The sequence below is a fragment of the Typopeltis vanoorti genome, chromosome 1 (assembly GCF_054136105.1).
Source record: "Typopeltis vanoorti isolate ZY-2024b chromosome 1, IOZ_Tvanoo_1.0, whole genome shotgun sequence".
NCBI classification, from domain to species: Eukaryota; Metazoa; Arthropoda; class Arachnida; order Uropygi; family Thelyphonidae; genus Typopeltis; species Typopeltis vanoorti.
Window position 1 is genome coordinate 158663996 of NC_143549.1, and position 25763 is coordinate 158689758.

Genomic DNA, 25763 nt, shown 5'->3' on the forward strand with positions numbered 1-25763 from the left:
CTGCCTTCATAATGCCCTTTTTCTCTGTATCACATGCTTAATCTCTTCATTCATCTATTTCATACCTACCTTATTTAACCATCTGACCCTTGGAATACATTTAGACATTGCTCCTGCTAGATAGTTCTTGAATATCCCTCAAGGCTGCATTGATCTCTTTTCCAGCTGACTCCTCATTCCATGCTACACCTGCAAGCTGTCTCCTGAGCTCTTCATAATCACCACCCTTGCAGTTCCACACATACCCTTTAGCTCACAGAGGTCCTCACACTGCTGGCAACCAACCAGATAATCACTTCATATTCACTCTCACCAATTGATGGGTGATTTGACACCCTATTTATAATTACATCCTCTGATGAGATGACCAAATCCAAAACCCTCAGTCCTCGTGTTCCCTCTGTTACATACTATCTGAGGTAGTTATCCCTCAGAAACTCAAGAAACTAATTTTCTTTACTTCCAGTTGCTATCTCATCATTCCAGTCTATATTGCCATAATTAAAATCGCCCATAATGATCACTCTTTTCTTATTTGCTAAGGCTAAATTGATTATACATTTCATAGTCATACCATTCACATTACCTGGTCTATAACAACATCATACCGTGTATTATACTGCTTGTACTGGATTGCAGGGAAATGATGAGATTTGGGAGTAATGGTGGGCAGAGAGTTTAGCTTCAGAGAGTATACTGCAAAAGTTGGGAAAATAGCTCATAGTATTATTTGGTTGTTGAAGAATACATTGAAAAGTAGAGATTCCAGTTTATAAAACTATGACATTATTATTATTATACGATATCTCCACAGAGTCTGGAGACTCATCGTGGCAGAACCAAACTGATATTATATGCACAAAACTTATCATACCTCTCCTTATACTCATTCACTGTCAAGGAGCTCACAACTAATTTTGACAATTCATTCCACTTATTCACCTCTCTCTCTCTCTCCATGCAAAAAATCTAATCTGCACAACCTTACTAACCACACACTTTCACAACTTCTATAGATGACTCCTGGTTCTGCATTTGTCATATATTAAAAAATTTCCTTTCTGTCAATTCTGTAAAACCCCTTTAATATCTTCTTCTTTGAGTGCCATCTTCTATTGGAGGTCGGCGACCACCTTGGCAAATTTTGAGCAATCCTTAGCCACTCTAAATAGTCCCTCAGAGCTCATGCCAGTCCACTGTCTGATAGCCAAGATTTTCTTTGTCTTCCTTGTCCTCTTCTTCCATTTATCTTCCCCTTTATAAGCAATTGAAGTATTTTATATTTTTCATTACGAAGTAGGTGACCAAGATATGCAGTTTTCCTTCTTTTTATGGTATATAAAAGTTCATGTGATTTTCCCATTTGTTCCAGTACTTTCTGATTGGATGTTTTTTGCTGTCCATGGGATTTTTAACATTCATCTGTATAACCACATCTCAAAGGCTTCGAGTTTTTTTATTGATGTTGTCTTCAAGTTTCTGCAACATACAGCAGTATAGACCATACATAGCATTTAGCCATGCATACTCTAAGTTTAAGTTGCGGTTACACAGTGTTGATTTCATCAGGAGAAAATTTTTTCTTGCCATTTCAATTCTAACTTTTATTTCCATTTCTGGATTGTATTCTTCATTTAACCAGCACCCGAGATATTAAAACTTTGTCAGTCTTTCTATTCGTTTCCCATTTAAAGAAATTGATGAATTAAGAATTGGTTTCTTGCTTATGACCATGAATTTAGTTTTGGTGATATTTATTTTTAATCCTATTTATTCACTCTCTTCATTCCCTAGTTCCAGATGATTTTGAAGAACCTGAATATTGTCAGCCAGGAGAGCTGTGTCATCAGCATATCGAATGATACATACTGATGATTTCACCATTTACAGTAATCCCTTCCTTTCTTCCTTCTAAGACTTTTTGAAATATGGCTTCTGAGCAGATGTTAAAAACAAGAGGTGACAGCACACATCCTTGCCTTACTCCTTGTTTGATGTTAATGGGGTCTGTAATAATGTCATCAACTTGAACAGATGCCTTTTGGTTCCAGTATACATTTTGAATGATCCTGATGTCTTTATCATCTAATCCAATTCTCTTTAATAGTGCAATCATTTTAGTATGTTGGACTTTATCAAATGCTTTCTCAAAGTCAATGAAGCAAATGATCAATACATTTTTGGAATAAGATTTGAGAGCAGAAAATAGCCTCTCTTGTTCCCAAACCGTTTCTAAAGCCAAACTGGGCATCACGGATGGTGTCTTCACATTTTCTGTATATTGTTTTTGAATTATTTTCAGAAACATTTTGAGAACATGACTCATTAGGCTGATCATTCTATAGTCATTACAAGTTTTCACATTTGCTTTTTAGGTAGCATGATGACTGTTGACTGTAACCAGTCTTGTGGAAATATGCCTGTATCGTAGACCTTATTAAATAGCTTTACTAATATAGCAATTCCAGCAGAAATATTAATAACTTTACTATTTCTGCTGGAATTCTATCAGGGCCTAAGGCTTTACCATTTTTAGCTGAGTGTTCAGCGCACATTCTACCTCTGATCTTAGAATGCATGGACCATCCATCTGTTCATAAGTATTTTCTGGGTTCTGTCTGTTATCAGAAAAGAGTTCTTCTACATATTTCACCCATTCTTGTATTTTGTCATCTTTTTCTGATATTGTTTTTCCCTTTTTGTTTCCAAGGACACATAGTTGTTTTTTCTTAAATATATCTGAGGTCTCTTTCAGCTTTTTGTGTAGATTAAAACTGTCATGCTTTTCTTGTAGAATTTCAATTTCTTGACATTTTTCATTCATCCAGATTTCTTTTGCTTCTTTGATCTTACAAATAATTTTTTGAACCTCTTTATATTTTGTTGGACTGTGATTTTTATATGATCTGCATTGATCCATGAGAGAAAGAATTTCGTCAGTTATCCAATCTTTCTTTTTTACTGCTCTATCAGGACACAAGGTATTGGTACATTTCTCTATGAAGACAGATTTTAATTTGTCCAATGATTCATCAATCCTCATGACGTCATCATTCTTGATAAGTGCTATCTCTTGATTCAGATCTTGACTCAATTTGTTTCTTATCTCTGGTTTTTTTTAACTTTCCTAAGTTAAACCTTTTTTGTTGATGTTTCTGAAGTATAGCTTTCAGTCTAATTTTTAACACTGTCACCAGTAGATTATGATCAGAAGCAATATCCGCACTAGGATAGGTTTTTGTGCTCTTTATGGAACTTCGAAATCGTTGATTAATTAGCAAGTAATCAATTTGGTTTCTGACTATATTTGTATTATTATCTTGTGGTGATTGCCAAGTATATAGCCTTCGGGATGGTAGCTTAAACCATGTGTTTGAGACTATTAGCTCTTCTTCTTGGCAGAATTGAATAAGACGGTCTTCTCTCTCATTTCTTGTTCCCAGTCCATTTTCGCCAACTATATCTCCACTTCTATCGTTCCCAACTTTAGCATTGAAATCACCCATGACAATGTTAATATCATGTTTTTTTGTTTTTCATTAGTTCTTTTAATTGGTCATAAAATTCTTCGATCTCGGTATCACTCTTCAGCAGTAGGGGCATAGACCTGTATAAGATTAATATCTAGTGGTTGACCTTTTAGTTTTAATAACATCATCCTATCTGAGTATAAATATAAATTTATACTCAGATATTTATACTTTTAATATAAAATTCTTATAATGACTCCTCTTTTCTGCCCATCGACTAAACTTTGTAGTTGATTGGCGGAAAAGAAGCCTTCATGTTCAGCCTATCCACATAGGGAGCATTTCACAGACTCGTCACCAGCTTTGTCCCTCGTCTCTGAATCCTTTCTGCAACCTACTGATACCCAAGAAACTTAGCTGTCCAAATTTGTGCATAGTAGTGCTGAATCATAGCTTTATAAAGAGAGATTATAACTTCCCTATCTTGTTAGTGTGTTTTTCAAGATCCAAGTAATCACTAAAATGTTTTACCAACTTTTGCAATATGGTTTCTGAACATCAACTTTTTGTCCACCATTATCTCCAAATCTCTAGCTTCATCAGTTTCTTGCAGTGCAGTGCCATCAATGTGATACACAGTATGCAACCTTTTCAACCAAAGTGGATAACCTTTTGTGACATTAAAAATTGAAAATTATCCTTTTCCCACAAAGCCAATTTATTTAAATCATCCTTCAGGATATCTGCATCACTTTTATCAATTATTTCCTTTCCTAGTTTTGCATCATCAGCAAACAACTGAATAATTTCCCAACTTAAATCTTTCCCTATATCACTGATATACAAATTAAGTAGTGGTGGTGGTCCTAGGATGGAATCCTTAGGTACTGCAATTGTCACTGCCATTCTCCTAGACTCCACTCTACAATATACTACTCTTTCTTGTCTCTCTCTCTGTCATCCATTCCCTCCCTGCACATGGTTTCATCTTGACTACTGTGCATAGATTTGGTCACCTGGATTTTTTGGGAGATAAGGAGAGTGGTGTAGAGGATCTGTAGAGGGATGATCATACTGGTCACAGGCCTGAGGAATGTTCCTTGTGAGAATAAATTGAAGATGTGTGGATTGCAAAGTTTACTTGACAGGCCTAACAGAAGGAACATGAGAGATACTTTTTAATTACTATAGGAGTTATATAAGATCGACATGAAAGAAATTTTTCAATACATAATAGTTAGTAATCTCACAAGGAATTGCCCATGAATACTGTGTAAGAGTGTAGTTATTAAAGGTGTGAGGACTAGATTTTTTGTATTGAAAGTGGTGAATGACTGGAATGGATTACTAGAGATACTTGTGAGCAACCTAACAGTGAATGAGTTTAAGGAGAGATATGATAGGTATGTGTGAATAATGGTTAGCATAGCTATCCAGTGATAAATCTTCTGACTCCTTGATGAATGAAAATGAAGAGAATTCTCATTACAGTTAGCAATAAAGTGTAATTGTAAGATTATCATCATCAGAATTTTGCTAATTCTGTGCTACACATTTTTAATCTTTATGGGTGGAATTCATATAAAAATGTATACATAAAAACTAATTTTGTAAAGTATATTTATATTCTTCACATTTTTTCAATTTCTTTTAATTTAGGAAGGCGGTGTACGGGAAAGAGCACTTCAAAGAATGATGGGAGGAATGCTTGAAACAAAAAAAGAAGATGAAATGAAAAAGGTTGTTTTCAATTTTAATTAACTTATTAATACCCTTTATAATTTGTGATGTATTGATTTCTAACATGGGGACAATGTTAATTCCTATTTTTACTCTTGAGAGACACTTGTGACATTATGATTAGGAATTATAGATCCCTTAACACAGGAATATTTTAATATTTGGCAAATATTAAAATATTCTTGTGTTAACATGTCTATAATTCCTAGTTAATTCCTATTTGTTTTAATTATTATTATTTTGATGATGATTCAGGCCTCCATGGAGTCAAAACACACATCATGGGAGGTCCTTCCTAGAAAACACAGTCTATCATACAACTCCTTGAACTCATTGACCATTCGTGCTCTCACCACTCTATCAGCTAATGCATTCCATGGTTCAGTTACCCTCCATGCAAAGAAAACACTTCTCATCCTCTTGCTCACAGCTTCCTTTCATAACTTCCAGGGATGGCCACTTGTTTTCACTCCTTCCTCCCCTTTTCTACCAAGTGAAAGAACTCTCCAGTGTCAGCCATGTAACTACCTCTCAACAGTTTAAAAGTCTCAATCATATCACCTCTCCTTTTATTTACCAAACTCTGCAGTCCACATTCCCTCAGCCAATCCTCATAACCAACATTGTATAGTCCTGAAACCATCTTTATTATCCCCATATGTACCCTTTCCACAGTTAATTTATCCCCTTTAAATCTTGGGAACCAAATTTGAAAACAATAGTCCAAGTGTGGTCTGATCAGGGCTTTATACAATGGAATGACAACTCTTTTATCTCTGCAGGTCATTGTCCTTCTCAGTATTGCAGCAATCCTCTGGATTACCTTCACCACCTTTGTAATATGTTCCCTGAATTTCAGGTTTCTATTAATCATCATCCCCAGATTTCTTGTCTCCCCTACTTACTCCAGTACAGTTCTTCCAATAGAGTATACTGCCTCCCATCAATGTATCCCAAACTTCGAGACTTTACATTTTGCTGCATTAAACTGAAATCCCCTTTCATTTGCCCATGTCTAGCTTATTCAAATCCTCTTGGAGGGCTGCCACATCTGCACTATTACTAATAACTCTTCCCAGCTTCACATCATCCGCAAACAACTGAATGTCCTCCTGCAGTCCACTGATAATGTGATTGATATAAAGATTAAACAATATAGGTCACAGTACTGAGCCCTGTGGGACCTTGATGTTACAATATAGTTTGTTATTACTAATAAACCAGGGACTGTTCAGTGCCATCCTTAGTCATTTATTTTGGATTATTTGTAGCTTCTTGATGTTGCTTTCAGTGGTGTGTCTCCCCAGACTGGTGAGGCATAAGTTAGGAGTTGTCTGATCACTGATTTGTAAAGAAGAAGCTTGTTGTTCATATTTAGTTAACTTTTTTTTTGTTCAAGAAGGGATAGAGTGAACAATAGTCTGATTAGCGTTTAGTGGTAATATAATATGAGCGTATCCTAAAGTGCAGATCTTTATCTAGTTGAACTCCTAGGTATTTAGTGGAGGTGTGTGCCACGTTATAGGTTGAACATATGTATAGTTTCTAGCTGATTTGCACATCTTCTGGTGAAGAGTACTACAGAGCTTTTTTCAGGTTGATGAAGATTCACCATCTGGCAAATCATTTTTCAAGTATATTGGTTGTGATTTGGAGTTTCTTTGTGATTAGTCCAAGGTGAAGTGATAGTAAATTCAGTTGTGGTAAATAAAGTTGTAGAAGTCATATTTCTATATATAAATAGCATAATGATGTATCACCATATTATTGCAATAACTGATAACAGATATAGCTAGAGAAAGTCCCAATAGTCCCTTTAATTTCCTTCCACTGAGAGGGGAAGGTAAATTATATTTAACAAGAAATTATATTCTTGTTTTGTAACTGTTTTTTCCAGACATGAGCTATCGAAAGTTCAAAGATTAACAACAGACCTCTTTAAATTCCTTATACCCAAATTCATCACCCACAACCAGTCACTCATATAGTTCCATTCAGTGTGTGTGTGTGTGGGGGGGGGAGAACAAAGAAAGAAAGAAAGAAATTACTGTTTAATAGAATATGATTGTTATCTATTACCAACTTAAAATATGTTTTTTAATTTATTTTTTAATCTAGCCTCCTCTTCAACCGACTTTCATGACAGAGAAACCAATAGCAGACTGGACTAAAGAAGAACATCAAGATTCTAGGGACTATGAAAAAAAATTTAAAGAATTTTATGAAGAATTAGAAAAATTTAACCGTAATCTTAAAACTGAACTAGAAAATCTCAAGATTGCTGTAAAGGAAAATTCAGCTGCTTTTGACAAAGCCTTGGAATCATTATTTGAAAAAAAAATTCTTACAGATGCTGTGATTTATCAAGTATATTTAAATTTATTTATTTTTTCCTTTGTTAATATTTTTGCATTAAACTGTCACATGCTATTTCTGATAGTGATATAACTTGTTCTTTTTTTTTTATAGTATCATTGTTTTTTGTTATCAATATTCTGCATTATTTAATTTCTAAAATTATTTAAAAATTCAAAACAGATAAAAAGATTTGTATAATGGTAATTGGTAATAATACCAGCTGCGGTTAATGTATCTGCTTTCCAACAGCAAGGCTATGGATTTGAATCCTGTTGTAGGCATCCAACATATTGTAAGCCTGAAATCACTAGAAAAAAGTTCAATGTTTGGCCTCTAAATCTGAGCTTCTGGGTTATTGAAAAATAAATAAATAAATAATTAAAAAAAAACCTAGCTTGTCTATTGTACTAACATACTATAGGTTTGCAACCTATTATGGATGGGAGTCAGTTATCTTTCAGTAATTGTAGTGAGCTTTTTAACTTGCTTAGCAAGTAAAGTTATACTTGAAAAGAAATTATATTCTTGTTTTTGCACATAAACAACTAAGCTACTTGTATGTAAAATGAAATATTACATTGACTCAGTATTTTCTAAAGCACAGCATATTCTCTTTTCAGTTATGAATAGTCTCGAAATGGCTTCATGTTCAAACTTTTATTTTATTATTATTATTCTTATTATTCAGGCCTCCATGGAGTCAAAAGACTCATCGTGGGAGGTCCCTCCTAGGAAACACAAAGTCTATCATACCACTCCTTAAATACATTGACCGTTCTCACTCTCACCACTCCATCAGGCAATGTATTCCATGGTTCAACCACCCTCCGTGCAAAGAAACCACTTCTCACCCTCTTTCTCACAGTTTCCTTTTGTAACCTCCAGGGATGGCCCCATGTCATGACTCATCATGTTATGGCTCATTCTGGGATAAATAATACAGGATAAAAACAAAGATATAAATTCTTTTCATCTACAGTTTACTTCCTGACCAAGTCCAAAAAAAAAAAAAAAAGCTTCTTGCAACTATCTCTCATCCAGAGATAGTTATATGGTGAAATACCATTTAGGCTACATAATATGGTTAAATACTATTTTGCAACTACTGTAAGTGGAAAATATATCTTTCACATTGATTTAGCTGAGTATTTCTGTGTGGATGTCACTGCTGAGACCTCAGTAGAGAAGGTATATGCAAAGTAATGCTGCCATAATATCAGGTGTTGCTGTTTCTCCAAGTGTTATCTTCTTCTTATTGTGCTATCTTCTATCGAAGGTCAGCGACCATCTTGGTGAACAAACTGCGCTCTTGTGCTAATCTGAGCAGTTGTGCACTGCTCTTTCCTGTCCATGTCTTGATGTTGTCAAACCATGATATTCTTTTACTTCCTCTAGTTCCTTTGCCACCAATTCTTCCTATCAAAATAGTTTGTAGAAGTTGGTATTTGCCGTTTCTCATGATGTGGCCAAGATATGATGTTTTTCGTTTCTTGATTATTTGTACAAGATGTTTAGCTTTGCCAATGGATTTTAAGACATCTTCATTGGTAATTTTTTCTGTCCATGATATCTTTAGCATTCTTCTGTAAAGCCACATCTCAAAGGCTTCGATATTCTTGATGGTTGTCACCTTCAATGTCCATGTTTCAACTCCATAGAGCAGAATAGACCACATGTAGCATTTCAGCATTCGGCATCTGACTTCCATATTTAGGTCTTTATTGCAGAATAGTGTTCTCATTTTCATGAAGGACTGCCGTGCAACTTCAATCCTTGTCTTTATATCTATTTCTGGATCCCACCGTTTATTAAGCCAGCAACCAAGATATTTATATCTTGACACTTGATCAATATTTTTCCCATTGAGTGTCAGTTTCATTGATGAGGCTGGATGTTTGCTGATGATCATGTATTTTGTCTTGTTGATGTTTATATTTATTCCCATTCTTTGGCTTTCTATGTATACTCTGTCAATGAGTTTTTGGAGATCCATAATATTATCTGCAATTAGCACGGTGTCATCTGCATATCGAAGGTTGTTAACAATCTTTCCATTTATTGTGATTCCCTCTGAACATTCTTCCAATGCTTTTTTAAAGATTACCTCTGCATATATGTTGAACAGGAGTGGTGAGAGCACACATCCTTATCTCACTCCTCTTTTGATGTTAATATCACTGGTGGTAATGTTGTCTAATTGAATGGTAGCTGACTGATTCCAATACAGATTTGTTATTAGTCTTATGTCTTGTTCATCTAGCCTTATTTGTTGAAGGACTTCTATTAAGTTAGTGTGTCTGACTTTGTCAAATGCTTTTTCAAAATCTATGAAACACATAAAGACAGATTTCTGTTTTTTCTATGCTTTTTTGTATCAATATTTGGGTACAGAAAAGGGCCTCTCTAGTACCAAAACCATTCTGAAAGCCGAATTGTGTTTCACTTAGAGTTTCTTCACTTTTTCTATAAATACGATTCTGAATTACTTTCAAAAATATTTTTAATGTTTGGCTCATTAGACTAATAAGTCAGAAGTCACCACAGGAATTCACTTTGGGTTTCTTTGGGAAATCAAATCTACAGTGATAAATGTAGATTTGAGCCAATCTGATGGAAATTCATCACTTTCACATATTTTATTAAATAGTTTTTCAAGAAGTTTGATGTTATCTGGTTCTATTAATTTTAAAAATTCTGTTTGCACACCATCTGGTCCACTGGCCTTTCCTGTTTTACTTGTTCGTATAGCATTCTCTATTTCGCTTTTCATGATTGCTGGTCCTTGAATGTTATCTTTTATATTTATAGGCTTCTGTCTAGTATCATTGAAAAGTTCTGTTACATATTTTATCCAAATCTGTGCTTTATTCTCTTCTTCTAGAACTATTATTCCATTTTCGTCTCTTAGAGACACTATTTGCTTTTTCCTCAGTTTTCCAGAAATTTCGTTGATTTTCTTATACAGATTAAAATTATCATGTTTCTTCTGAAGCAGTTCAATTTCGGTACATAAATTTTTCATCCAATTTTCCTTGGCTTCTTTTATTTTTTTCTTGATGATGTTATGTGTTTCTGTATACCTGGCAAGGTCTTTGTTTTTGTACATTCTTCTTGTATCAATAAGAGAAAGAATCTCATCTGTCATCCATTCCTGTTGTTTTATATTATTCACATAACCTACTTCTTCAATACTTGTTGTTACGATGGCATTCTTTAAGCTATTCCAAAGAGATTCCACACTTTTATTTTCTTCTATGTTAATCTGTTGTAATCGCAGGTTAAGCTGTGTCTTGGCACTTTTATTTATGTTCGGGTCTTTCAGTTTTTCTACATCAATTTTCTTTTTCTTCTTTTGTGATTTTTTAGCTGTTTTTAATCTAAGACGTACTTCTGCAACTATGGGATTGTGGTCTGATGAGATATCTGCTCCAGGATAAGTCTTTGCACTCTTTATACTACTGTGGAATCTTTTATTTATCAGTATATAATCAATTTGATTTCTGACAATGTTATGTTGGTTATCTTATTATTATTACTATTATTACGGGCAACTCCAGGGAGTCATTGGACTCATCGAGGGAGGCCCCAAATCATATTCATCACAACTATTTGACATTCATACAGTATCTATCATACCTCGCCTTAAACTCATTCACTGTCACAGCATCCACCACAGACTCAGGGAGCGCATTCCACTCATTCACTACTCTAAAAGTAAAGAACCCAGCTCTAACACCTTTACTAACCACACTTTTGCCCAGTTTCCATGGATGTCCCCTAGTCCTCCCACAACCAGCCCTGTACTCAAAAATATCTTCTGAATTAATTTTATAGAAACCCTTCAGTAATTTGAATGTCTCAATCATATCTCCCCTCCTCCGCCTATCAACCAATTTTTGCAACCCACAAATCCTCAACCTGTTCTCATAAGGTTCATTCCACAGACCTGCTATCATCTTGGTCACTCGCCTCTGGATCCTCTCCACCTCCTCCCCATCAAGAAGAAACCTAGGTGACCAAATCTGAGCACAGTAGTCTAGATGGGGTCTTATCAAGGCTCGATACAGAGGAACAATAACCTGCTTGTCTCTGCTTGTCATCGTATTCTTCAGCAACCAAGTGATTTGATGAGCTGTTTTGGTCACTTTTGCAATGTGTCCCCTAAATTTCAATTCCTTATCTACCAACACTCCTAAATCTCGTGCCTCATCAATTTCCTGGAGCACGGTTCCACCAATGCAGTAAATTGCCGCCAATCCTTTCACCCCAAATCTTGAGGCGCTTTCCAAGTGTACAGTCTTCTGGGTGGAAGTTTAAACCAGGTATTTGCTATTGTTAGATCTTCTTCCTGATAAAACTGGACTAGGCGATCTCTCCTCTGTCGTTTCTGGTGCCTAAGCCATGTTCGCCAACAATTTCTCCATCACCCCCTCTTCCCACTTTTGCAATGAAGTCATCCATCACTATGTTTATATCATGTTTCTTTGTTAGGTTTTTAATCTCTTTTAGGTGTTCATAAAACTCTTCAACATCTTCTTCACTTTTGTCAGCTGTGGGTGCATAAGCTTGGATGATATTTATGTTAATGGGGTTTCCCTTAAGTTGTAACAGCATTATCCTTTCAGAAAATGGAATCCAATTTATTACTGATTTATTGATTTCTTCATCTACTATTACAGCTACACCGTGTCGATGTTTGTTCTCATCATTCCCAGAGTAATACATTGTCGTATTATCTTGTTGACACTTTCCAGATCCTGGCCATCTTGTCTCGCAAATTCCCAAAATCCGGATGCCCAGCCTCTTCATTTCTCTTGTGGCATTTCTTAATTTGCCAGCTTCATACAGAGTTCTGACATTCCAAGTTGCAATTTTAAAAGTGGACACCATTTTGAGCCCGGAGATTCTTCGCACCCCTGTCCCATTTAAGGGACGCCGGGAACTTGGGGCCAATTGTAAGGGTTTGCTCACCATGGTGGTTGTTCTGGAGATAAGGTAGAGCAGTAGTTTCTCCGTTTGCTTTCTGCTCTGCAGTATTACAGACGTACACAATATAATCATATTGCCATCTGCAAATCTCTGATCACAAGCTTTTCCGTCATCATTTGGCTTCAACCTTGTGTCAGTACTGACAGTGCTGCTTCCCAATGTCAGGGGCAGTGACCCCAGCAGGTGCTTATTTAATGGCGGCACTACTCGCCATGTCACCGAGTTGTCATTGGGCTTTATGAGGTTTTAAGTGAAACAGAGTTGCCACTTCTGCTCCCCCATACCCTGATAGCTCAGTTGCTATTGGTCCACTGCTGTTTATTCGCCAGATTGCTCTGCTTATATCGCAGCTAGCCTCCATATCTGAAGGCTGTTCTCTGATCCGCCACCTGGGGACACACCCAGTAGTAGTCAGCTCTGCCCCGGGCAAGTGTTTTACTTTTGCAAATATAAAGATAAAAAATCCTAGAGAGAGATAGATACCCACTTGTGTCTTACTGGAACTTTGGAAAGCCTAATAGGGTTTTGGTAAGAGCTATTTTTCCCCTTTCCTTAGATTTTTTTTTAAATATCCAAAGAAACACTGAAGGGTGAATAATCTTGATGGGAAATATCAAGGATGTGAGATAAAGTTGATACATTAGATGTTTTATGGAAACATATTTGGTAACATCATTAAACTCCTGATTTGTACCCTCAGCGGGTGTACAGGATAATTATAATCATAGCTAGCACTACATGAAAAAGTTACACCATTACTAACCTCCTTTAATTTATTTTCACGGTATTGATTACAACACAGAATAATGAGAAAATAATTACCCTAATATTTATTAACTTATTAACTGATATTTCACTGGTATTATATCCATTATCTTCAGAGCACAAGAACAGTTTATCACAGTACACACAACAACAACAACAACAATTTGGTATAACAGTAGGACTAGTTTAAAAGAATTATAACAGACAACACAAGGAAATAAATTCTAATGAGGTGCCATCTGTGTTGGAAAAAGAGAAAACAAGTATTAATTAGATCTTAAAATGACAGTCTCCCAGATTTTTGGTAAACTTGTACAGCCATATTTAGTGAGGTTTGGAGTATGTTTTAAAGCTGCTGTTGATTCCAAAAACAATCTCTCTCACTTATAATGACTTCTTTATAGCACTTTTGTTTTCTTCCATTTGATCCTGTGTAAAGGGATTTTTTCTGTCCTATGGGGATTATAGCCATGGCTAAGAAAGTGTGACACAAGTGAGTGAGTTCAGCGGTAAGATCATTGTCATTAGAACAGATAGCTCTAGCTCTGGAATTAGTGATTTTAGATACCAAACTGTTGAAGTGGATGATGCTGTGACTGTTTGTGCAAATATCTCACTGTATGCATGGGTTTTCTCGAAAGAGAAAAAGATAAGGAACCATCTGGTAGCTGTGTGATTAGTGTATCCAGGAAGGGAAGACAGCCATTAGCTTCCTGTTTCATTGTGAAATGGATTTTAGGGTGTTGGCTATCTAAATGCACTAAAATTTATCCAATGTGTCTGGACCATGTGGCCAAATAGCAAACACATCATCAACATAATGTAGCCAAACCACTGGAGTGACTGTATTCATAGCTAGTTTTTCCAAGCATTCCATGTAGAAATTGGCTAAAAGGGAGAAAGGAGGAAGCCCATTGCTATCCCCCATAATCCCCATAAGATAGAAGAAATACCAAATGCTTCCCAGAAATCCCACCATTGCCTATCACACAAGAATATAGCAAAACTGTTACCATCTCATTCATTCTGTAATTCAAGGCACATCTGGAAAGATATCTAGAGTGCTTAATAAATATTGCATTGTATATTCTTAATAAATATGCTTATACTTAATTATATACATATATACGAAAGAATGATCATTAACTCAGTTAACATACATATTTTTATAAAGAATTGAATGACTAGAACTGAGATTTAAGTAAAAAGGTTTTAATATAAAAATATGACTAGTTTCGGCTTGTAACAGCCTTCATCAGGTGACATTATAAAAGAAAGAAAAAAGAAAAAACACTAAAACACTGAAGCTTAAATAAACTATGAACATCATAGAGAGTCTCTATACATAATTGACATTAAATCGTTGTGGTTGTATTTAAAGCTGTTCTTTCGTTAGTTGTATTGTTGGGAAAGAGCATGCTAGTAGCATCTCGTGAACGCCAGTACATGATTACAGCTGAATGACAATCTGGGAGGTTGTAGCTTAAGTTATTATTTAGATGAACAGGGTTGAAGATGATTTCTCTAGATTCCATGATTTTTCGTTCTAGTTCATCATTGCACTGGAAGATGTTAGTAGATTTATCCCAGCAGTCTTTGTGACTTTGGTTTTCATCATTAGGATTAGCCGAGAAAAGGATATGACTTGATAATGCACTGGCTCGCTGTCTCTTGTAAGTAATGTTCCTCATGTGTTCTTCCATACGCAATTCGATAGATTTGTCTGTCTGCCCAAAATAAGGAATATCACAATCACACAATATTTTATATACACCAGGGTATTTGAGATGATGATGATGATGACAAGGTTTTGGGTGGCTTATTAAGAAACGGATCTTTGGAAGTGGAGTGAACAAGGTTCTGATATTGTATTTTCTTAGAACTTTTGCTAATTTATGTGAAACTGTACTTATGTAAGGAATAGATATATTTCCTTTGAATCTATTTGTTTCTTCTGAGTGATGTCTAGAAGGATTAAGAAGGAATCTTTCAATGATTCTCTTGGAATATCCATTAACTTTGAAAGAAGTTTTGAGATGGTTTATTTCTGTAAGAAGTTCATTTGGGTCATCCAGAAGAGAACGGGCTCTATGTCCCAAGGTGGAAATTATTCCAAGCTTATGAGGAGGGAAGTGATGGGACTGACTATGCAGATATCTGTTGGTATGTGTGGGCTTTCTATATATCGATATTTTGAGTTTACCAGAAGAGCGAGTCGGTTTTATATCAAGAAAAGGCAAGGAATTATCCGTTTCAAGCTTGGCAGTAAACTTAATACTGTGATGAATGATATAATCACATAATCACAAGAAAGATATTTATTTAACCAAATATTTTGGTCTGGAAATAGCAGACTATCGTCAGTGGTATTACAAGAACAGTTTAAAAAATACAAGCTAGAATACTAACAATAGATCGTTAAAATTAGAACACGCCGCATGATGTTATATCACTAAGTATGAAACGGAATATTTTGAAGTAGAAACATGATTGAATTTGCTATTAAAAAAATAAATTAATGAGTAATCTTGATTAGACTTTCCCATATTTTTGATATAGATATACAGTCATTACGATTCAGGTTGGGGCGATGGAGCAAGGCCTCCACGCTTTCCTTGAACAAACGTTGAACCTATAACAGGATCTATGTAAGAGGCAAGTCCGGGACCAAAGGATGCTGTGGTCAGTTTCAATCCCGTGTTGAGCCAATCCAGACTTTTCAGGTTTGTTGTGAAGAATGGATGATTGATGTTCTTGGATTCTTTTTTCAAGAGAACGTCCAGTTTGTCCAAAATAAGAGAGATCACAGTTGCACGGAATTTGATAAACTCCAGGAAGAGATAAAGTTGAGCGTTTGTCTTTAGGAGAAGGAAAATGAGAAGACAATTTGTTAATAGGTGAATACGTAGTTGTTAAATCATATTTCTTTAAAATTTTTGCAATAGGTTCTGAAATATCGGAGATATAAGGAATAGGCACTCGACGTATTGAAACTTTGTTGTTTTGTGGAGGATTATAAGAATTGAGAAGACGTTGAGTACTTTTTTCAGAAAAGCCATTGAGTTTCATGTGTTGTTGGATAGTAGAAAGTTCTTTCTGTAGATAATCAAAAGTAGAACAATTAGTTTTGGCTCTTCTGATGAGGCATTTTATAATTCCTGTTTTTTTTCATGGATGATGGGCTGATTCTTTAAGAATATAACGACCTGTGAATGTTGGTTTCCTGTATACTGTAGTTGTAAGAATATTTGAAGGTGATCGGATGAGGAGAACGTCTAAAAAAGATAACTGGTTGTTTTCTTCTAATTCCATAGTAAACTTTATGCGATGATGCAAGGAATTAATACTGTTTAAAAAGGAAGGTAAAGCATTTTTGTTGTGAGGCCAAATAGTAAATATGTCATCTATATATCTTACCCAAAAAGATGGTTGAGGGAAAATAGATGCGAAGAGGACTTTTTCTAAATGTTCTAAATAAAAGTTGGCTAAAGCCGGAGAAAGAGGACTTCCCATGGCTGTTCCTTCTACTTGGCTATAAAATTTGTTTTGACATACGAAATATCCAGAATGTGTTACGACATTGAATAGTTTTATAATATCTTGAGGAAAGATGTCAGCAAGTAATTTTAAAGTTTCCTTGAGAGGTACATTGGTATATAAAGATTTTATATCAAAACTAACCATAAGATCTGTAGGTTGTAATGAGACATTTTTTAATTTTTCTAAGAAATCTGAGGTGTTTTTTAAAAAAGAATTAGAGTTGCCAATGTAAGATTTCAATAATTTAGCTAGCTATTTGGCTATACGGTAAGTAGGAGAATCAGTATAATCTACTATTGGACGAAGAGGGTAGTCAATCTTATGGATTTTTGGAAGGCCATAAAATCTAGGAGGTCTTGCAAAATGAGTTTTAAGTCTTTCAATTGTGTCTTTATCCAAACTGATGACTTCATCAAGGAGAGAATTTAATTTCTTTAGTTGTCTCTTGGTTGGATTATAATCAATTTCTTGATATGTGATGTCAGCTATTGAGATGTTCGAGGAAAACTATAAGGGAGTCATCAAATAATGAAGACATCATCTACATAGCGTTTCTAAACTTTAGGTGTTAAAATAAAGGAAGAGATAGCCTTGGTTTCAAAATTGTCTCAGAAAATATTCGCGAGTACAGGGGATAAAGGATTACCCATAGCCAGTCCATGATTTTGCTTGTATATATTATCTTGAAATTTGAAGTAACCGTACCTGATGCAATGTGTAAGCAAGGCTAAAATTTTTTTGGATAACTTGTCCTTGAGTAATGTTAGGACTTCATCTGTTGGGACATTAGTGAACATAGAAGTTATGTCCAAGCTAGCCATGATGTCATCTTCATTAACTGTAATATCCTTGATGTATGTAACAAATTCTGTAGTGTTCTTGATAAAGGATGGTGAGTTGCCTGAAAAACTTTTTAGGTATTTGGCAAGATATTTTGAAAGGTTGTACGTCGGAGAATTGATACCTTCTACAATTGGGCGTAATGGGGTGATCTCTTTATGGATTTTAGGAACACCATATATGCGAGGAATTAATGGATGGAGAGAGCGTAGAGATAAGTGAACGTTTCAGGATAATTCAGTTGTTGGTTTTTAATAAGTTGTTTGTACGATTTTGAAGTTCACGAGTTGGATCTCTCTCTCAAGTATTGAGTAGGTATCATTATATAGTAATTCAAGCATTTTATTCTGGTAATCTTCAGAGTTGAGTATGACTGTTGCATTGCCTTTATCCGCAGGAAGGATAATTATATCTCTGTTGTTTTTTAAACTTTTAATAGCTTTGCGTTCTGTTGACATAATGTTATCTGCAGGTGGTTTTGCATTATTAATTATAAAGATTGATTCAGTACGTAGAAGTTTTGCATCTTGTGGAGGGAGAAAAGAAGTAGCTTTTTCTATTTTTGTAAGTAGCGTCTCCTTTGGTATTAATTTTGGGGAAGGAATAAAGTTTAGACCTTTACTAAGGATGCTTTTCATCACTTCCCTCCTCATAAGCTTGAAATAATTTCCACCTTGGGACATAGAGCCCGTTCTCTTCTGGATAACCCAAATGAACTTCTTACAGAAATAAACCATCTCAAAACTTCTTTCGAAGTTAATGGATATTCCAAGAGAATCATTGAAAGATTCCTTCTTAATCCTTCTAGACATCACTCAGAAGAAACAAATAGATTCAAAGGAAATATATCTATTCCTTACATAAGTACAGTTTCACATAAATTAGCAAAAGTTCTAAGAAAATACAATATCAGAACCTTGTTCACTCCACTTCCAAAGATCCGTTTCTTAATAAGCCACCCAAAACCTTGTCATCATCATCATCTCAAATACCCTGGTGTATATAAAATATTGTGTGATTGTGATATTCCTTATTTTGGCAGACAGACAAATCTGTCGAATTGCGTATGGAAGAACACATGAGGGACATTACTTACAAGAGCCAGCAAGCCAGTGCATTATCAAGTCATATCCTTTTCTCGGCTAATCCTAATGATGAAAACCAAAGTCACAAAGTCTGCTGGGAAAAATCTACTAACATCTTCCAGTGCAATGATGAACTAGAACAAAAAATCATGGAATCTAGAGAAATCATCTTCAACCCTGTTCTTCTAAATATTAACTTAAGCTACAACCTCCCAGATTGTCATTCAGCTGTAATCATGTACTGGTGTTCACGAGATGCTACTAGCATGCTCTTTCCCAACAATACAACTAACGAAAGAACAGCTTTAAATACAGCCACAATGATTTAATGTCAATTATGTATAGAGACTCTCTATAATGTTCATAGTTTATTTAAGCTTCAGTGTTTTAGTGTTTTTTCATTTTTCTTTCTTTTATAATGTCATCTGATATAGGCTGTTACAAGCTGAAACTATTTGTGTTTTTATATTAAAACCTTTTTATTTAAATCTCAGTTCTAGTCATTCAATTCTTTATAAAAAAAAAAATATATATATTTATATATATATATATACTAGACGGGGGGGGGGGGGGGGAGGTTCTTTTCCCCCTGGTGCCTACGGCACCCAACCCCCGAGTTCCTGACTGGTAGGCCAGTTCTTTATGAACCTCACTTTAATTATTCCAAATCATGAAATGAAAATTAAACATTTACTTTATAATCAGTTATGACATTCGTGTTATGCTAATTTCAGTAATGAATACTAACACGTACTGTTCTAATGATCGACAGTGAGATTGATTGTTGTAATCCTGAAATGATAAAATTGTTGTCTCATGAAAGCAAACACACTGTTGGACATTTCAAAACAATGAGGACGTGACAAATTTCATTTCAAATTTTGGCTTATCTTTAAGCCTTCAACTTATCGGCTTAACAAATTGTTGTCTCATGAAGGCAAACCCATTGTTAGACATTTCAAAACATGACATAAAAACATTTCACATTTTGGCTTATCTTTTTATATATATAGAATGGATAGAAGCCTGATAAAAGAAATTAAAAAGAGAAAAGTCAGCTATTTTTGATATATTCTGAGACATAACTTCCTACAAAGAAATTGTAGGAAGTTATGTCTCAGAACTGTTGATGGAAAGAGAAGGAAAGAAAGACAAAGACTGGAGTGGATGAAAAATATAGAAGACTGGACCTTATTGGATTTCTCATATGAGGAATGCAGCAGAGGCACTGAATAGGACATGGTGGAGACATGTGGTAATCAATCTCCTGGAGGGAGAAGACACCTGACAGAACAGGATATATTAAGTATATATAAATAAACAGGCGATCCCTGGGTTATGAACTACCCAACTTACGCTGTTCTGTATTTACAAATGGTCCCCATAAGAATAATTAATAATTAATTAATTAAATTAATAATTCGGGAACTAGTTTCTTCTGCACATGTAAACAAAACTGCATGGCATAAGACATCTATGGAAGATGATGTGATGACCTTGAGAGAGTTCTGGAAGAATTATAACTTCTGTGATGCCATCAACTGATGACTTTAACAGGAAGTTAAAGAGGCAGTGAAGGAAAAGAAGAAAGCATATCAAAAGTTCCTGGCAAATAAGTCAGCTTGTGCTCTTAGAGAATACAGAGACAAATGTAAGAAAGCTAAACAGTGTGTAAAACTAGCTAAACAAAAGTCATCGGAGGACTTTGGCAAGAACATAGAAAATAAATATCAAGAAGGTGGCAAAATATTCTGGAGGTTGTTGAAGAAACTTAGAAATGGAGGAAAGAGTGCTGTAAAAGGAGTTAGAGATGATAAAGGTGAAATGAAAATGGAAGAAAAAGATATCCTTGAAGTATGGAGTAATTACTTTGAAAATTTGCTAAATGAAACAAGCAGTGATGACAGCACAGTGATAAAAAAACACATGTAGTCAGTGATACATATCCATACTTGAAGTAGAAAAAGCCATCAAAGGCTTTAAATGTGGAAAGGTAATAGGAGTAGATGATATTCGACCCGAAATGCTGAAGTATGGTGGTATTAAAGTCTTACAGTGGCTGTACTGCATAGTTCAGAATGCCTGGACAGAGGGACGAATTCCCAGTGATTGGAGTAGAGCTCTCGCTCTCATAGTACCTATATATAAAAAGGGAAATAAAACTGAATGTGAGAATTACAGAGGTATATTGAGTGTTCCTGGTAAGATATATGAGTATACTTCAGAAACGGCTGAGAAGAATTGTGGTAGAAAAGCTTGGTGAAGAACAAGCTGGATTCAGGTCAAATAGAAGCTGTCAGGATCAGATCTTCACTTTACAACAAATAGTGGAGAAATCATGGGAATATAACAAAGATCTGTATTTAAGTTTTGTCGATTTGGAAAAGGCATATGACAAGGTGCCAAGAGAGAAGCTGTTCAATACACTGCAGTTATATGGTGTCAATGGGGCATTATATCAACAATACTTAGTCTTTATTTGAGTTGTAATTCAGCAGTTAGAATTGAAGGAAGTACAGGAAGATGGTATAAAGTTAAATCTGGTGTGAGACAAGGATGTACATTATCCCCTCTGTTATTCATTATCTATATGGATCACATTATGAAGGAAAGTGGTATTAAACATGATATCAAAATTGGAGATGTTAATGTCACTCTTTGCTTTATGCGAATGATGTTATACTTCTAAATAAATCCGCTACAAGTCTGCAAGATTCTCTGACTAAATTGAATAGCTGTTGTAATAGATATGGTATGAAGGTCAGCAATAAAAGACAAAGACAATGAAAATAGGCAGAATCATTGAAAATGTCAACTGTGTTGTGAATGGAGAACCTGTGGAACAAGTAAAACATTTCAGCTACTTAGGCACGATTTTTACTGAAGATGGTAAATTAAATATGGAAATAGACAACAGAATCAACAAAGCTGGTATGGTAGGAAGTCAATTGAATAAATTTATATGGAATAAGAGAGAAATTAGTCGGAACACTAAATTAGCTGTATACAAGACAGTGTTCAAACCAGTTTTAACTTATGGATCTGAGAGCTGGGTCAGAAGTAAAACACCTGACCAAAGACTCAAGACTGCAGATATGAGAGTCCTGAGAAAGATTATAGGCATGAACAGATGGCATCAGTGGCAATATCATATTAAAAATGAGGTTATTAGGAAAGAACTTGACATTGTCAGCATCCAGGAATGCATTAGCAGAGCTAATCTCAGGTGGTATGGTCACTTGAACAGAATGGGCGAGGAAAGATTAGCAAAACAAGTGTTCTCTGCCAGGCCGGCAGGAAAACGACCCAGAAGAAGACCAAGATATAGGTGGATTGATACGGTACAGAGTGCCTTAGACGATAGAAATATAAGATCTGATAATGTTAGAGTCTTGACAAGTAACAGACTGATTTGGAGGAAAATTGTAGATAGGAAATTAGTAATGATGTAATTTTTTTCATGTAGTACTATCATATCCTGTACACCCCTTGAGGGTACATGGGAGGAATTTGATGATGTGATGGCATCAAAAACATTGCTGATTCTTGAGAGGAAGTGAAGCAATCAACAATGAAAGGGGTGTGGAACAAACTTTGCCCTTAATTCTGCGGTAATTTTTGTGATTTCACAGAAGAAATCGCCGAAGCCAGAAAAGCTGTGGTGGATAGTGGCAATGCACTGCAATTGGACATCTATGAAAATGATGTCATTGACATACTAGAGTCACATTCGCAAGAATTAATCAACAGAGACCTTATGGAGATAGAGAAGCAGCTGATAGAAACATAAGAACATGAAGAATCAAAGATCAGGAACCAAGAAAGTTTACAACAAAAGAATTAGCTGAAGCCTTTTGTCTCATTGAAGCAGGATTTGCTGAGGGCTTGAAGACCAAGATCCTAACAATGACCGGTTTACAAAGGTTTACTGTGCAGTTAGCGAGAACATCAGCTGCTACAAGGCCATTTATGATGAAAAAAAGAAAAAGACTGTGCAAACAACCCTAGATACCTTTTTCAAAAAACCAGCTTCAGTGGTAAGATCCTCTCCTCCAGAATCAAATCCTGATTCTCCAGCACTCGCTCCATCCTCTCCAGCACATCTCCATCATCATCTTCTGATTAATGCTAGCCTACTTTCTTGCCTCAAAAATGCCCCTTCTAGTAAGCAAGTCATTGATGTAACATTAGGTGAGTGTTAAATATTTTTTTTTTGAAATTTCTGCTATCTCTTATCTAAACTTTTTGCATGACTTTGTTTTTATGTTCTGTTCGTTTGAATTAAAAGAAAAAGCACAATGGTTTCTGTAGCTTATTGTTACAGTACAGGGGTATTATTACAGTATTACACTGTATTATTATTGCCATATTTGAACCATTATAGTATTGTTATTATTATTATTATTATTATTATTATTACATTTTATGCACTGTTCATCAGGCATCTGAGTTACATACAAATCCAACCTAAAGATGTTCTGAGGAACTTATCTCGTCCATAACCCGTGGGCTGCCTGAACTTATATAAATAAATATATAAATTTAATTTTTAATTTTAATTTAATTTATTTATATAAATATATAAATAAATAAATATAAATATAAATTAAGTATGTATAAATATACTTAATAAACATTCCATTGTATAAGGCTCTGAATTAGGTCACACATGGACTACTGTGTTTTCACAAGGTCAGTATGAGTTATCTTGTAGCAAGCTTATCAGACAGACATTTGTTTCATAGGCCAACTATGAGTAATCTCGTATCCCCCCCCCCACCACCACCTATGTCTTACATGTGCTGATGACTGTGTAACTTGAATTCAGAGTCAGTGATGTTCAGCATTCAGTGCCGTAAGGTTTATTGCATGTAGTCTTACAATTATTTAAAATTATCTAAATAAAAACCTTAGATTACGCCATGGCCAGTAAAAGAAAGCTTACTGATGAAGAATTACAAGCTTATGCTAATTTGAGCGATGATGAACGGAATGAATTATTTGGTTCATTCCGAAGATGATTATAATCCTACAGCCGACTCTATCGATGACTCAGATGATGATATATCGTATATAAATATATGTATATGTTGAAAAAACTTCAAAAAATTGTTTTATTTGCATTAATAAATACAGTTTACACAACAATACCTCTTATAATATACTTTTTCTAACTAACTTAGGGAATTGAAACAACGTAGATCCGAATATAAATTAAATAATACTTTAATAGATATCTCCGATATTTCGGCAATGTCTCATTGCCATTTTCTATAGGAACTTACAAAAGGCAGGAGCACAACAAGCTCTAACAATATAGTAACTGGAAATGAAGATATGAAGCTTTCTCCTAGAAGTCCTGATGGTGCCCTCTGGTGGGCTAAGTAGGCATTCTTGGCCGTTGGGCTGAAGGTCTGCTGATGTATGCCTCCCAAATCTGGGGCAGTCGCATACAACCAAATTTGTTGAGGTTTGGAGAGTTTCTTAGGGCAGAGGCTGATTCCACAAATAATCTTTCGAATTTATATTTGCTCCGGTGTATTATTTTTGCTTTCTTCCACCGTATTCTGTGGCGAGTATCCAGAGCATGGTCTGCAAGACCAGAATGGCTATATTTGTAAAACCGGATGTAGTCCTTGTGTTCAGAAATTCTGATATTCGCTGTCCTGCCTGTTTGGCCAAAGTACGAGAGTTTACAACTGCAAGAGACCTGGTATACACCAGGTAGGTCTAGGGGAAGTGGTTGGTCTTTGGTAGAGCGGATAAGGGATGCCAATTTTCTGTAAGGCCTGTAACAGGAGGTGAGGTCATGTTTTCTTAGAATTTTGGTAATTTTTTCCGAGGTGCCTCGGATGTAGGGAATGATGATGGATTTAGAGTAATCTTTTTTGTGGAGGGGGGGGAGGAGGGGGGCTGTGGTTTGTAGGTTTTAATATTTTTTGGATTTTTTGGTGGGGGTAGCCATTGGCTGAGAAAGTGTTTAAGATGTGATTTAGTTCAGTGTTAAGGGCTATGTCGTTAGAACAGATTAGTTTAGCCCTGTTGTATAGTGTTTTTACCACTCCATATTGTTGTGAGGGGGGGGGGGTGATTGTTGGTGGATGTATCTGCCTGTATGGGTGGGTTTTCTGTAAACTGAGAAAACCAAAGTTCCATCAGGCTGGCGGGTGACTAGTGTGTCTAGGAAGGGGAGGCAGTTGTTTTCCTCTTTTTCCAGGGTGAACTTGATTCTGGCGTGTTGGTTGTTTAAGTGTGTGAGGAAGGAGAGGAGTGTTTCAGAGCCATGTGGCCAAATAGCGAACACATCATCAACGTAGCGAAGCCATATGGTTGGTTTTTGTGGGGCAGAGGCTAAGGCTTTTTCCTCAAAGGTCTCCATAAAGAAGTTGGCTAAGGGTGGGGAGAGTGGTGAGCCCATGGCTGTCCCCTCTATTTGTTTGTAGAATTTTCCCTGCCAAACGAAATAGCCTGAGTTCATTGTGAACTGAAATAGGGCTGAGATATCGGGAGAAAATTTAGCTTGGATTAGCTCTAAAGTTTCCTTGAGTGGGACATTGGTGAATAAGGAGGAGACGTCGAAGCTGACCATTATGTCAGTATGTTGGAGTGTAAGGTTTTCTATGCTGGCTTTGAAGTGGGCTGAGTTTTTTATGTGTGATGGTGTGTTGCCAGTATAGTGTGTGAGCTCTTTGGCCAAATGTTTAGCTAATTTGTATGTGGGGGAATCAATGCCATCCACTATGGGACGTAATGGCACATTTTCTTTATGTATTTTTGGGAGTCCGTAAATACGGGGGGGTATAGAGTTAAACGGTTTTAATCTGTTGGTAACTTCTACAGGCCAATAAGTGACTTTCTTAAGGAGCCTGTGAAGTTTTCTAATTTGTGAGTTGGTGGGATTGTAATTGATAGGGAGGTAAGTAGCCCGGTCTAATAGGAGAGCATTCAGCTTACCTTTGTAGTCCTTTTGGTTAAG

General features: G+C 35.7%; 1 protein-coding gene across 1 annotated transcript in view; it reads left to right on the forward strand.

Annotated features, from left to right (window-relative positions):
- Window positions 1–25763, forward strand: part of LOC150110580 (cilia- and flagella-associated protein 43) — a 258702-nt gene that overhangs the window by 34100 nt on the left and 198839 nt on the right. The window contains exons 3-4 of the mRNA XM_090401995.1: window positions 5130–5210; window positions 7329–7577. Coding sequence (XP_090258121.1) covers window positions 5130–5210; window positions 7329–7577 — 330 coding nt within the window. The remainder of the gene's footprint in view (window positions 1–5129; window positions 5211–7328; window positions 7578–25763) is intronic.